Source organism: Bactrocera latifrons, unplaced genomic scaffold (genome assembly GCF_001853355.1).
Source record: "Bactrocera latifrons isolate USDA-ARS-PBARC rearing strain unplaced genomic scaffold, ASM185335v1 scaffold_497, whole genome shotgun sequence".
NCBI lineage: Eukaryota > Metazoa > Arthropoda > Insecta > Diptera > Tephritidae > Bactrocera > Bactrocera latifrons.
In genome coordinates, this window is record NW_017537153.1 from 42,234 (window position 1) to 55,133 (window position 12,900).

Sequence of the window (12,900 nt, forward strand, 5' to 3'; positions counted from 1 at the left end):
AAAGTGATAGTTTTTTTTTTGAACTTTACATAATATCGATTTTATTGCATTATTTCATAAATATGTATATATGTATATTTTAAATTATTTAATAAATTCATCTAGAAGTGCTTACAGACTATAAATACTTTTAAAATTACATTTAGTAGGTATGCGACAAAAATACTTTTTGAAGCGAATTCATACAGTAACCCATAACACCGCACTGATCGGCGCCTCATGAGGCTATCACCATTATAATAAGGAACAAAGAGCATATAGAATTATGCCCATATAGATTCACACATAAAATATCTCACACAATGCGGATGTGAATGCCTCCGCCAGATATCCATATATCCCTTATTTCCCACATTAGTTAGATCTTTTTCCATTCAATTTGTCCTGAATTTGTTGCAGACTCAGTCCCTTGGTTTCGAATAAAACGAAAAGAGTGAAGAAGAATGCTACAACACAGAAGATGCCAAACAGCCAGAAAGCATAGTATGAGCCCAATGCGTCCAGTGCGGGGTACCAACGTGTTACTACAAAACCAAGGATCCAGCAAGTGGAGGCGACTATCGAAGACGCCACTGACTTAACATTGGCTGGGAACATCTCGCCCAAGACAGCCCATGGCAGTGGACCAAAACCAATGCAATAAACAATGTTGAAGACAACTAAAGCTGGTACAGGTAACCAAGTGATATTGCTGGCATCACCCACTACTTGCTGTACATAGAAGAAAGAGCCCAATGCGGCCAAACCGATGGCCATGCCAAGTGCAGAAATCAATAAAATCACTTTGCGGCCCAAACGATCAGCAATGATGGGTGTCATACCAGAAGAGCCAACTTGAACTGCACCGACAATGATGGCAGCTACGGCAGGATCCAAACCGGTGTCGGCGCTAACGAATATCGACTGGCTATTAAAGAGCACGACATTGATACCGGAGAGTTGTTGGAAAATAATCAAACCGGCAGAGATGATGAGCGCCTTACGATTGCCCGAATTCCTAATGAGATCGACAACGGTACCCTTATTAGCCATAGCCTCCTCAACTTCACCCTGAATTACGGTCATCTCATCTTGTACAACATCCATGCTTTGACCACGCAAGAATTGGAGTGAGTTCAGAGCATCTGTTTTTTGACCTTTACCAGCGTAATAGTAAGGGCTCTCCGGCATGAAGAAGAAGATAACATCGAAGACAATCGGTACAGCTAAACAGCACCACTGTAGTGCTACGTACGAGACATATGGACCGATAGCGTAAACATACAAAATGCCAGCTGTAAAGAAAAATAATATGAGTATATACTCCATCTGGCAGTGGAAAAGCAAATAAATTTTAACGTTAAATGATACTTACAGACTATGAACAACTGCATCAGAGAGCCAGTGGCGCCACGTACCGCATCAGTTGCAATCTCTCCAACGTACATTGGCTGCACTGTCATGACAAAGCCCACGCCGAAACCCTGTATGAGACGTCCAAGATATAAAATCCAAACCTCACTGGCGACCATCATAAGAATGTAGGCGAACACAAAGAATACCGAACTTGAAAGCAATACCCACTTGCGACCAATTCTATCGGCGAGTGGACCAGCAACGAAGGGCGCTAAAATAATGAAAGCAAATCAAAGTTTTTGCTAAGCCTAAATTAATTCGCAAAGTCTAAACATACCTATTAGAGCACCCAACGCCACAAGCGATGAAATCCATGCGTCCTCTTCTGTGGTGATGGGACGATCGAGTGGTGAGTCAGTTGGATCTTGCGCCTTCAGTTTCGGGGCTATTGGTGACGTCCAACCGAGACAAGTGCCCACCGCAAAGGCTGAGATATTTGCTACAAAATTTCAAATAATTGCATTTTAGTTGCATAAGTTATTCACAACAGAGGGCGATAAGTATGTAGATAACTCAATAAAATGTCGTCAAAAATGGCTATCGGTACACTTAAGTGGGTTTATCGGTACCGGCAGCGAGAGTTATCACTAGGACAAATTTACGGATAATTTTGGCTCGAAAAATGCTTTGCCATAACAACATAATTAAAGCAAAATTTCGATCGGACAACAAGACAACTCAAGTTCCTTGTAATGTAAATAAAGATCGTTTAATTATCCGATTTGTTTGCCACCTTTCACATATTTAGTTGGAATCCTTTTTCACCTAACTTTTTTTTTTTATTAATTTCGAGTTTTACTCACCAGCAATAGCGGCGATGAATATACGTATAGTCTTTACTGGCTCCATTCTGGTATTACGTGTAAATCCGTCGCTTATCTGAAAAGGACTCACTTCACTGTACTTGACTTGTGTCTGTTGTTCTTGCGAACTCATTAGTAGTAGAGCAGAGTGTAATGTATGAAGGCACAACGGCGTTTACTAGCAAAGCACTAATAGCTGAAATGAGTGAAAGACACATTTGATGATGAATTGCTTATATGAATTAAATGATCATACGCTACAGACAAACATACATACTTATATATACATATATACATATATAGCTAAGTGTTAATGGCTTGCTAATAGCGTAATGTGATCTATGTAATTAGCGTTAAGACTGTGAAGTCGTCACAGTTTTTGTTACCATTTTAATTCAATAGAATCGACTGAGCAACATGTTTTTATGTTGTTAAAATAATAATGTTAATTGTGATATAATTAAAAAAAAGCTACAACAATTTAAAATTAATTAAACTAATTGAATTAATAGATACAATTGATTATGATAATGCTCTCTTTCTTTTTTCATCAAAGTGAGTAAATGACGTAACTTGCGTAACCTAACATTCAGTTTATGCTACTAATTTCAGATTTATTAGTTTATTTAAGTTTTTTCGCTTTTATCCCAGAGATTAATGGAAAATTTCTATTGTCAACTTCTATCTCAAAATCTTATGATAGTTTTGTGTACTCTAATTGAGTTGAGCTGAGTAGAGTTTATTGTCAACTCTAATTGAGTTGTATCTTCGTATCCAACAAGTTTCGCAGAGCACGAGGATTTCTTGATCATCATTTGATTAGGTTAATTGCCTTAAAAGATTAATTGAGTACAATTAGAGGCTAAATTGCTTCAATTCATTTAATTGACGATTAAGGAGTTGATGAGGAATGCTATATAAAAAAATGATTTAAATGAGTGTTGGCGTATTTTAAATACTATGCATTAATCGCCTTGAAGCCGCCTTAATATTATTTACAAAAATTTTTTTCTCTCAGGGATATTTACTAGCTGTTTACTAGCAGTCAAAGGTAAGCACTAATTTGTAAACATAGATAAGGAGTGTCCATCACTCAACAAAAAAATAAAGCAATTCTGAATTTCTAGTTTCAGCAGACGCCAAAAGGTTGGAGCACGTTCGGCTACTTCACAACAAAAAACAGTAGCAAAATATTGAGTCGCCTTATATTGTTGATTAGATCTAGCGCCAGTTAATTGTGTTATAAACTTTCCATGGAATTTTGAATCAGCTTAAAGATTTCCATACACTCATTCCATTGATAAAGTCCAGCGGCGCCGTCCATGACGACAATGACCATATGCTCAATTGATTACGTTCTAGCATTAGCATTCCTGATAAGCAACAACAACTAAGGTAGGTTACTTCATTAAGAAATAAGAAAAAACCAAACAATAAAATTAAAATTCAGTGTTTGAAACGTCACCGGCGAAGCGATGGCAGACGGATAGGCTATCTATGCCTGCTGCCAAAATTATGTGCATATGTTTGCACAATTGTTGGAGCTGTTGGAAAACCGGTAGTTCGTTAAACAGTTCGTGTGCTGCCTGCGTGACACATGACACTCACACATAAACCAGATAAGACGATAAGACGATAAGACGCACACATAATCCTATTAAGCTGCTGTCTGCTGAATAATGACTGGCTCAATTATTATCGCGAATTAAATGTGTACATGCTTTGTACATCTATTTTATGCCTCGCGAGCAGACAAAACAAATAGCACAGTGTTTAGAATTTGCTATTCTGGAGTTGCTAGTGACTATTTTTGGAAAATATCTTAAAGACAATATAATTTGCGGGATTATGTAAGCATATAAGTGGCAAAGTAATGTCGCGGCATTAAGTGCTTGGTATTTATCTATACTTAAAGTTAAGTGTTGTGTACAAATGATTTAAGTCGTATTAGTTGAATCTGTCGTCCAAGTTACGCGTAGCCTTATTCTCACAGTGTCAATAACTCCTTTATTGCTGTGTTAGTTTTCGAACACGTTTTGTGTCTGCCATCCATAAACATACATATTAGTAAATAAGTCTATGAACGCGGTTAATCGAACTGGACTATCGCATTGGCACTACATATCGATATGGAAAAAATTCAAGGCGATGATTTTCAAGTGCAAACATATCCGTGTAAACAGATGTACGTGTGTATGTGTGTGTCGCAAATGGCTTACAAACAAACTCACTTGTCAACACGCAGCTATCTACAAGTCTATCGATAAATTTGTGTGAGTGTGTTGTGCCGGCAGTGACTACTGCGTAATCGCTACTTGTTTCCGGACTACCTGGCTCGCCATATTATGGTTGTTGTTATTAACGCTGCTGACTCAGTTAATGATTGACGTGTGCGATTGACCGAAAATTCAAATGTTTTTCCATTGTTTATATTTATGTTTCTTACTAGCTTGCGAGCATGTCAGTTAAGCACCACAGAGCACTTGAATGCATACATATGTGCACAAAAAGTTGCCAAAAACGCAAAGCGGGGAAGCACTGAATGGAAATTTTTTAACGCCTAGCGCAGGGTTAGGCATGCGCAAAATCAACAAATTTGCTTTGAATAACTCTGTATGTGTGTGTTAGAGTCTGGTTTGTGTGTGAGACTTGCTTGTGCGTCCGTGGCATCACTAATGAGACATAGAGGTAATAAAATGATTGGTTGTACGTTTTTTTCCAAAAAACTACATAAGCTAATAGTTAATAGCCAAACACTGATTTATTTAAGATAATGCCAACGCGTCATTATGTTTGAAATACATATGTGCATACATATTTACACATTGGTGACTTTTGCATTTTTAAAAATCGTATTCCTTTGGCAGTTGGCCTAAATTTGATGATTTTCAAATCGCTGCTACTCAAAATGTAATCAGTTCCAGAAATTTCCCGTGGAAAGATTTAAAAAGCTAACTAGTATTTTTCTAGTATAGCGAATCGAACAAACAACTGATATAATTAACGGAGATGGAAGGAGATTTCAATATAAATTTTTGTTTACTAGACTCAAAATCAAATATTTTTAGTTAACAATACTACAACAAAAACTGCAATTGCTTGCTGTATCTTGTCTCCAAATAGCACGATTTTACTTGGACCATTTTATTTATTTATTAGACATTTTACTCAATTAATTTCACTTTGTTTTACTTTTCTGGACTTAAGTTTTTCTCGGCTTCCGGTTTTGAGCACCTCATTACCGCTATTTTAAACTGTTAGATTGGCTACGCGCAAAACAATTGCTTGTGGGCGTTTAATTTCGCACGGTATGCAACCCGAATGCAGCATATGCATACCGTTACACCACATATCGCTGATTATATCTACATATTTATGTATATGCAGCCTGGCTTGGACGCGTGTGCAACGAGTATTTAAACATTTAAAGCAAGCACTTAGATTTGCATATTTCACACGAAATTCAGATGAAAACAAGCAGATGCTTGAACATAAACTGCAATTAAAGCGCGCTGGCATTTGTCACTAAATTCGCAGTCAACGGAAAAAAACACCTACGACATTTGTCGCAATTTGAATTAAGAAAAAATTTTGGAAAAATTTTAAACGATAATGAAGCGTTGCACAAGCTATTTCAATGGAAATGTGTATGCAGATAATAAAAAATTAAAAAAAAAAAAAAAAATAGAATTCTCACTTTTTTATATCCGTGATCTGCACTGATATCCTTTTTTGTATTGTCAAACTGTTTACGATAATTCGTCTGTTAAGGTCCTTGAAGTTGTTAATATTCGTCGTACACTTTTACTTTGCTTTACTTTAGTTTGTACTTTTTCACTCACAGGACCACCCTTGTGTGGCCGCTATTCGGAACGTAATGATTGATTCGCTCCAATCCGGACGCAATTTAAAGCTTTTTCGACACATCTCGCAAACAATAAATTGTGCCATATATTGTATACTCTTTACATTGCGTCGATGCAGATTAAAACGACGCGATCATTAACGATTGTAATGCACGATCTTGCCGCCACACTATAGACCACCTATTGTCTAATTGTTAGTGCTTATCAGTGAGCGCACTAGCTGCGACTGCGACGTTGACTGCGTTGTCGTTGCATACACACCAACGGACAGGCATAAATGGCATCCAATCAGCGATCGCTTGGCATAGTCGCCAAGTTCAATTGGACCGAAGCAGCGATAAGCGTGTGATAAGTGAACGCAAGTTTGTTTGTACGGACATAGGTATGTATGGTGAACTTGTTCTGCTGATAATAATTATGCGCCTGATTATGAGCTGTAGGTGGGAGCACTCATAATACAATCACGTATGTTGGGTGAAATGTTTGAAGATTTGAAGTTGCAAACGTTTCAAGCTTTCGACAGTTACTGACGTATTTTTCAGTGCGGCCAAATACGAAATGGAGAACTTCTTTTGTGCGAGTAAACTGGTTGTGATATTCGGTCGAAGCAAATGTGGTTGTTGCCAAAATTCCAGCAGATTTAAAGAATCAACAATCACAAAGTCTAAACTCAGTGCGAACTCTGCCACGTTTAGTGTGAAATATAGGTATTCATATAAAAAAAAATTTTGGAACGGTGATTATAGTAAGGACACTAGTGGCTCAGTCGAATCCATGTCATTTACAGCTGAGTTCATTAAAATGGTAGGCTATCGAGTAGATCGAAACCCAAATCATAGTCGGTAACAAGACACATATGTATGTTTTTTTTTGTTTTGAACTATTAATTTTTTTCAATCAAACATGAAGAACTGGACCAAGACTTGTATAAATTTATGTTTATGTTAAGGGCTAAATTTTTTAGGGAATTTTTTTTTTAGGGTATTTCCAAGGAATTTCGTAACGGGATTGAAAAAAATTAATAGTTCAAAAAACACCCTAATGTATATATAACCCTAACTTGCGTATTATCTGAGTTTTGTTATAAACGTTGACAAAGAAGCTCTTAAGCTGCAACTCTTTTCTTGAAACTCTAGAGAAGATGAAGTTAAAAGGGGTGATTAAAATGCCAAGTCTTGCGAAATTTTGTTGCTTGGAAGAGCAAGTTAAATTATGTATATATTTAGTTATAGTCTAAATGATAGGGTCAGGATTCATAACAGCTTCTTTGTAATTTGTTTTTCCTTGGGTGAAGAAGACATAAATACATAGTTCTCAACAATTTGTTTACCGACACACACAACATTTAATTTCAGAAATTATTAAGCCACATCGGTCCACTTGCAACCACATATGCACATATGTCTGCGGTTGTAGTATTTATGCTGCATGTTAGTTTTCATATCAATAGTTTGAATACCAAATGATTTAAATTTCGCTCCATCACTATCAAAACAGATTTTATTTTTCTTGTTTTTGGAGTTTGTACCTATGAGTGACACTATTCGTTGGAGTCCGTTCTCCAGAATTTGACATGGGTACCATGTGGTTGCCACTCTTAATCAAGAGCACATACACTCATAACAACTCAAGTATGCTGTCCTGATATGCAGCAGCTGGTGATAAGAAATGAAATGTTTTTTTCGGCCCATTATTCAGCAATTAAAAAAAAAAAAAATAAAAAATAAAACAAGAGTCCAATATTTTTGCGCCGATAATTTCATTTTGCCTTTCATTTCACTGAACATCGGATTTGGCGTCATTTGCCGAGGGTGGAATTGTAAACAATTCGTTGATTGAATAGCTGAAGTAGCTACTATTTGCAAAGCACTCACCTCCACCGGTACCAATACTATTATGGCAATAACAACAATTACAATAAGCACATGAAACGGACAGCATTACTTAAGTAATGCATGCAGCAATTACAAAATATTATTTTTATTGTAATATGTCGGAATGTGCAATTGGTTGCAGGTTTGTTTATGGTACATACATATGTACCTGTGTGTGTGGCGCTTACAGTGATGGAGCACGTTTGCTTTGTAGAAACAATGCAATGTCAATCACGTGTTTCACTTATTGCCGCCCTTCCCGCTACTGCATAGCACCGAGAGAAATATTTTTACACATTTTGGATTTTTTGTATTGATCACATATTTATTTTTGTTATTGTTTTTGGCAAGCAAAAATAAATATATTTTCTCAATGATCGGAAGGTGAAATGTTTATGTTGCGTTACATTTAACTTACGGAAATTCTTTAGTATGACATGAACTCATCAATGCCGCATATTTGAGTATATTTCCGTTGAGGTAATATTTAAGTGTCGTGGCGCCCATTCAAGTGTTTGCGCAATAGCCGCCATCATTCAATGCAACTCACCCAGTGATAAGAGTCGAATAAAAACTTCTTTATTACCGGTAAGCTCTCGGGTTAAAATAATATGTGATTAATACTCTTATATCATGGCTTACAAAATATAGTTGATTTGAAAGAGCATATTAAATAAAATATTTTTGTATTTTAAACGATTTGATAATCCGTCGCCGGATTAATAACAACTTCCTAATAGTATTGGTTTCTTAAGTTAGAAATCTAATTCAATGCGGAATACCACATGAGACTAAACCTTTCGCAACTTTGTCTTCCAATGCGCTTTGCTACATTCAACTGTCTTAAGGCATTAAATGGTTTGAACAACTCAATCTTTCTCCTTATCTGATATTTTGATTCATGTTTCTCTGTCACTTACTAGGCGAGCATGTTGAGGAAATTGTTGAGTGAAGACAGGAGTTTCCTTTTCAATTCTCTACTTAACTAAAAGTGACTTCGAAAGGCAAGCGTTGACTTTCATGGTTGGATTCACTGTATATTTGGCCTCTAATTGTTAACCTAAGTCGTACACTAGTTTAGGGTTAGGGATAATATTTTATAAGTATTATCTAAATATTCCTTTGCATATCTGTGTGCGTGGTGTGGTCTATTCAAAGGCGAAGATAAGGTTCCTGCTTTGCCGGTGGCATGATTTCTTATCTTTGAATGGTTGAAGCATTTCTCTTTTTCAAATCAGCGCGAGAAATGCCCAAGTAAGTACTTGTTTTGAATGCTTCAGGGAGCAGGAAGTGATACGTTATTATTTGAAATATACTTGAATTATGCTCCTTTTTATATGAATTTAATCTACAATAAGTACTTGTAGATATTTTTTTATTTATTTATTTATTTATTTATTTATTTATTTATAAGAGTAATAATTATAAATAATTATTCCACTTAACAACTAAAGCACTGGCTGCCAAGGCCTTCGGCTACTTGTAGATATATTTATGTCAGTGAAATGAGCGGTAAAAATCACGGTTTCCCGGATACGAAAAATATAAAATCTAACATCTATTGATATGGCATATCCGCTGATGTAGCTCAACATCTCTAGACCCCAGTAAGTTTAGTTTAGTTTAAAGCGTGTCGTGCTTTTATATTATTATATTGTATATAAACTATATTTATAATAAACTAGCAATTAGCTAATATCGAATTTGTTGCGGTAATTCCCATCGTAAAAGAAAATGCCTAAAATTCAGAACTCTATTTAAGCATAGACTTTCCGTATAATTATAAAACAAACATACATATATATTCTGTATTCAAATATTTCAAAAGCTATTTGCTGTTTCAAGCGTCAAGATCTTATGAATTTGTGCACGTACAAATATATTGAGTTATAAATTTCACAACGCACTCTATTATTATTTCGTTGTGTTATTTAACAGTAATTATTCCAAAAAAGTGAATGAAAGCTGGTTTTGTTTCACCGTTTGGAGCCACTGTCATATTAATTACGTTTGGGTTTTTTTCAAAATGCATAACCTTTTTAAATTTTATGATATTCAAATCAAGAATTTTGCTTGAATTAAAACAAAATTTGCATATCTGAATTTATTTCAACTTTTAACTTTTTGTATTACTGCCTATATTTGTATACGCATGGCTCGACAATATTGCAAAATAAATGTATTCAAGTGATTTCATTTGAAATTTTTAAACAAAATTTTGAAGTATTTCACATAAATATGTAAATATAAATATTGCAGACATAAGCACATTTCTTATGAATATCACCTATTTGGGAAACATGAAGGGTGAGTTGAGCCCAGGAAAATAAACAAAGAGAGAAAGTTGTAAAACCATAAGCTCTTGTACCTTGTACTAAGTAGTAGTACTCAGTCAGTACTTCTTTGCAGAGCTCAATTTTTAGCCAAGAACCTTAAGTGAGTCCAAAATTCCCGAACTATGGATACTAAAGCTTTTTCTAGCTGTATGAGCACCTGTGTGTTCAATTATTCTCTCAGAGGCTAACCAATCAGTTTTCGAAATTAACTATTAATGTGATATTGATCTAGCTATAAAAAATACATTTGACTTATACTCTTTTTGGGTATTAAATTGTTACATGCTTTTTAAAACATCTAATATTGTCTTAAATTTTCAAGATATATAATTCTTGAAGACTTGGATGAAGAATTTTTTGATTACAGCTATTTGAAAAAAATAAATTTTGCGAAATTTTTATTTGTTAGTAAAAATGTCCGCCAAAAATACATTTTTCAGTTATTTTTTTTCCTTCGTCCAAGTCCTAAGTTAATGTTTTAACTAAAATACGTATTTTTTCATTTTACATGACCCTGTAAGGAGTTATCCTGCCATCGCCGATGCATCTTTTTGCAGAGCGATCACCGAAAATGGCGTCCCAATTCCCAAATTTAACATAATTTTTTTTCCAAATATTTCAAATTTTTAGTTTGCAACAATAAAAAATTCTACTGATATTTAATTTTTTGTATGAGGAAAATTATTTTTAAAATAGCCTGTTTTCTTCCCGAGGAAACCCTGTAAACTCTTATTTTAATTTTATAAAATTAAACATGCATTGAAACTATAGCCATTTTTCCGAAACTGCTCATCATCGGTTCTTTATAATTATTCACAGCATATTTTGCGGTAATTCACAACAAATTTTACTTTTATCATCATATACTTCAGGCATTTCTAGCAATTTCTGTATGTAAGAGTAAATACTGTTATTATGCTCTAAGAGTAAAAATAAGTTTAAATAAATATTATTTACAATGAAATAAATTCAAATACATTAAGTACTCTCTATGCATTTACTATAGGTATAAATATATATGTATGTTGATATGTAACAATATAAAAAAATGCATAAAAAACAATTGTTTTGATTGCTGTTTTTCTCGACTTGCCAAATTGCTACTTACCCATTGTGCTTTCATACATTCCACTCGGGTGCACTCCGCCCCACCACTTTGCTTCACTTTACTACACTTACCACTCAAGTGCGCGCCTAGCACAACAATTTTCCACACAAAACCAAAACACTACTGCTTTACAATAACACAATACAATTAATTTGTTACAAAAGAGGAGCAAAAAATCGACTGAACAAAATAAATATTTAAATTGCACTTAGGCCAACTAATGAGGATCTGCAATTTTTCTATTTGCCGCAATAGTTTAACAATTCACAAAAGGCCACATCAACTGAAGTTAAAGTGAATAGAAAGAACCACTGTTCAACCACTGACGCAGAGATACACTACCGTTCCGAACGTTTGACGCAATCTGAGTGGCTCCACGCAGCGTTTATCAGTATTTGTACTATTTTCGAAAATTTCTACACGGCGACGCCGCACGCACACATACACGCTTTAACACGCACACTATCAAAAACAATCGGGTGGAAAGCAAGAGTCTTCATGACATTCAACTCTCAAGTCTTCATTGACGCGTTTCTTTTCCTTTATCTTCCTTTATCACAGCGCTAAGTAGTGCTGTATCGCAACGATAATGTGGCCGCTGACGAAAGCTCCTATTGCTGCAAGTGTTCGAATTGTCGCGCTCACGATTAAACTAAACGAAAGTTGGGGCGTTCGCACATATAAGACCGGCTGCTGCTAAATTTCTGTCACCCGCGCCCGCGTCTGCGGCTGTTGAGCATGGTGTTGAGTTGAGCTGTGTTCGAGCGGCGCTGCAAGCTTTGTGGGCTTGCTTTTGTTGTACTCCACACTTAAATTGTACCCGATTTTACTACGCTCATACTATCGTATGCTCCAGTAGTGCAGCTTACCCTGTGGGTGTGTGTGTGCGTTAGTTTGTAATAAAGTGCGCGTTTGAGTTGGCTCACTCCAGCTGTCATTTGACGCAAAATAATTATTTAAGCTGCTGTTTTTAACACTCACTTACTTTACTTATTATTGTTGTTGTTTCTTTTTCGTACTCCCAAAAAAAAGCGCTCAAAACGTTAACTACTATTATATTTGGGTGCTCACCTGTAGACTGAGTAGTGTAGCGTGCAAATATACCGGCAGACTTGTGGTCACACATATAATTCAATTGAGGTATGCGCTGCCTCTGAGTCCATACATACACACAATCAAGCGTACAAATCTGAGCAGGGCAACAAAAAAAGTTCGTGCAGCGTGCTCACAAGCAATTACGAGCAACAAACTTTTCAATTTGTTTACAGGTGATTGTGCATAATAGGGTGTCAGTGCATGGCTGTGTTTTTGTGCTTGTAACGGTAGTTATTAGCACTAAAATCGGCTGGCAATAGTATGCTATTTAGTTTTGTTGCTGACTTAGTGAATTAAGCGAGTTGCAACGAATGCACTGCACTGAGATGACGTATGCGCCCTGATGTACTCGCAGATAACCTGCACCGAACATTTACTTTGTTTTGATGCACTCTCATGATGAAGGCAGTTGGACTTTGCGTT

The 12,900-nt window shown here is 35.8% G+C and overlaps 1 protein-coding gene across 4 annotated transcripts; it reads right to left on the reverse strand.

Annotated features, from left to right (window-relative positions):
• Window positions 1-317: 317 nt before the first annotated feature.
• On the reverse strand, window positions 318-11,753 carry LOC108973636 (facilitated trehalose transporter Tret1). Of its 4 annotated transcripts, none has more exons than XM_018941026.1 (5): window positions 11,454-11,753; window positions 2,199-2,274; window positions 1,673-1,834; window positions 1,355-1,606; window positions 318-1,274 (listed from the first exon to the last, which is right to left on the reverse strand). In XM_018941026.1, exons 2-5 carry the CDS (start codon window positions 2,242-2,244, stop codon window positions 355-357), a joined length of 1,380 nt encoding a protein of 459 aa, XP_018796571.1. In that variant the 5' UTR covers window positions 2,245-2,274; window positions 11,454-11,753; the 3' UTR covers window positions 318-354. The 4 variants fall into 4 exon arrangements, with proteins under 4 accessions (XP_018796571.1, XP_018796570.1, XP_018796572.1 ...); XM_018941025.1 differs by lacking the exon at window positions 11,454-11,753 and adding an exon at window positions 11,383-11,401 and having other exon boundaries at window positions 2,199-2,394; XM_018941027.1 differs by lacking the exon at window positions 11,454-11,753 and adding an exon at window positions 5,896-6,098.
• Window positions 11,754-12,900: the final 1,147 nt, after the last annotated feature.

What these genes read in the sequence shown, in the direction of transcription:
- LOC108973636 (XM_018941025.1), bottom strand. Translation starts at nt 2,331, where the DNA reads ATGAGTTCGCAAGAACAACAGACACAAGTCAAGTACAGTGAAGTGAGT. An exon ending in ATTCATCGCCGCTATTGCTG is followed by an intron (nt 1,835 to 2,198) that starts GTGAGTAAAACT and finishes GAAATTTTGTAG; the next exon opens with CAAATATCTCAGCCTTTGCG. An exon ending in GGCGTTGGGTGCTCTAATAG is followed by an intron (nt 1,607 to 1,672) that starts GTATGTTTAGAC and finishes TCATTATTTTAG; the next exon opens with CGCCCTTCGTTGCTGGTCCA.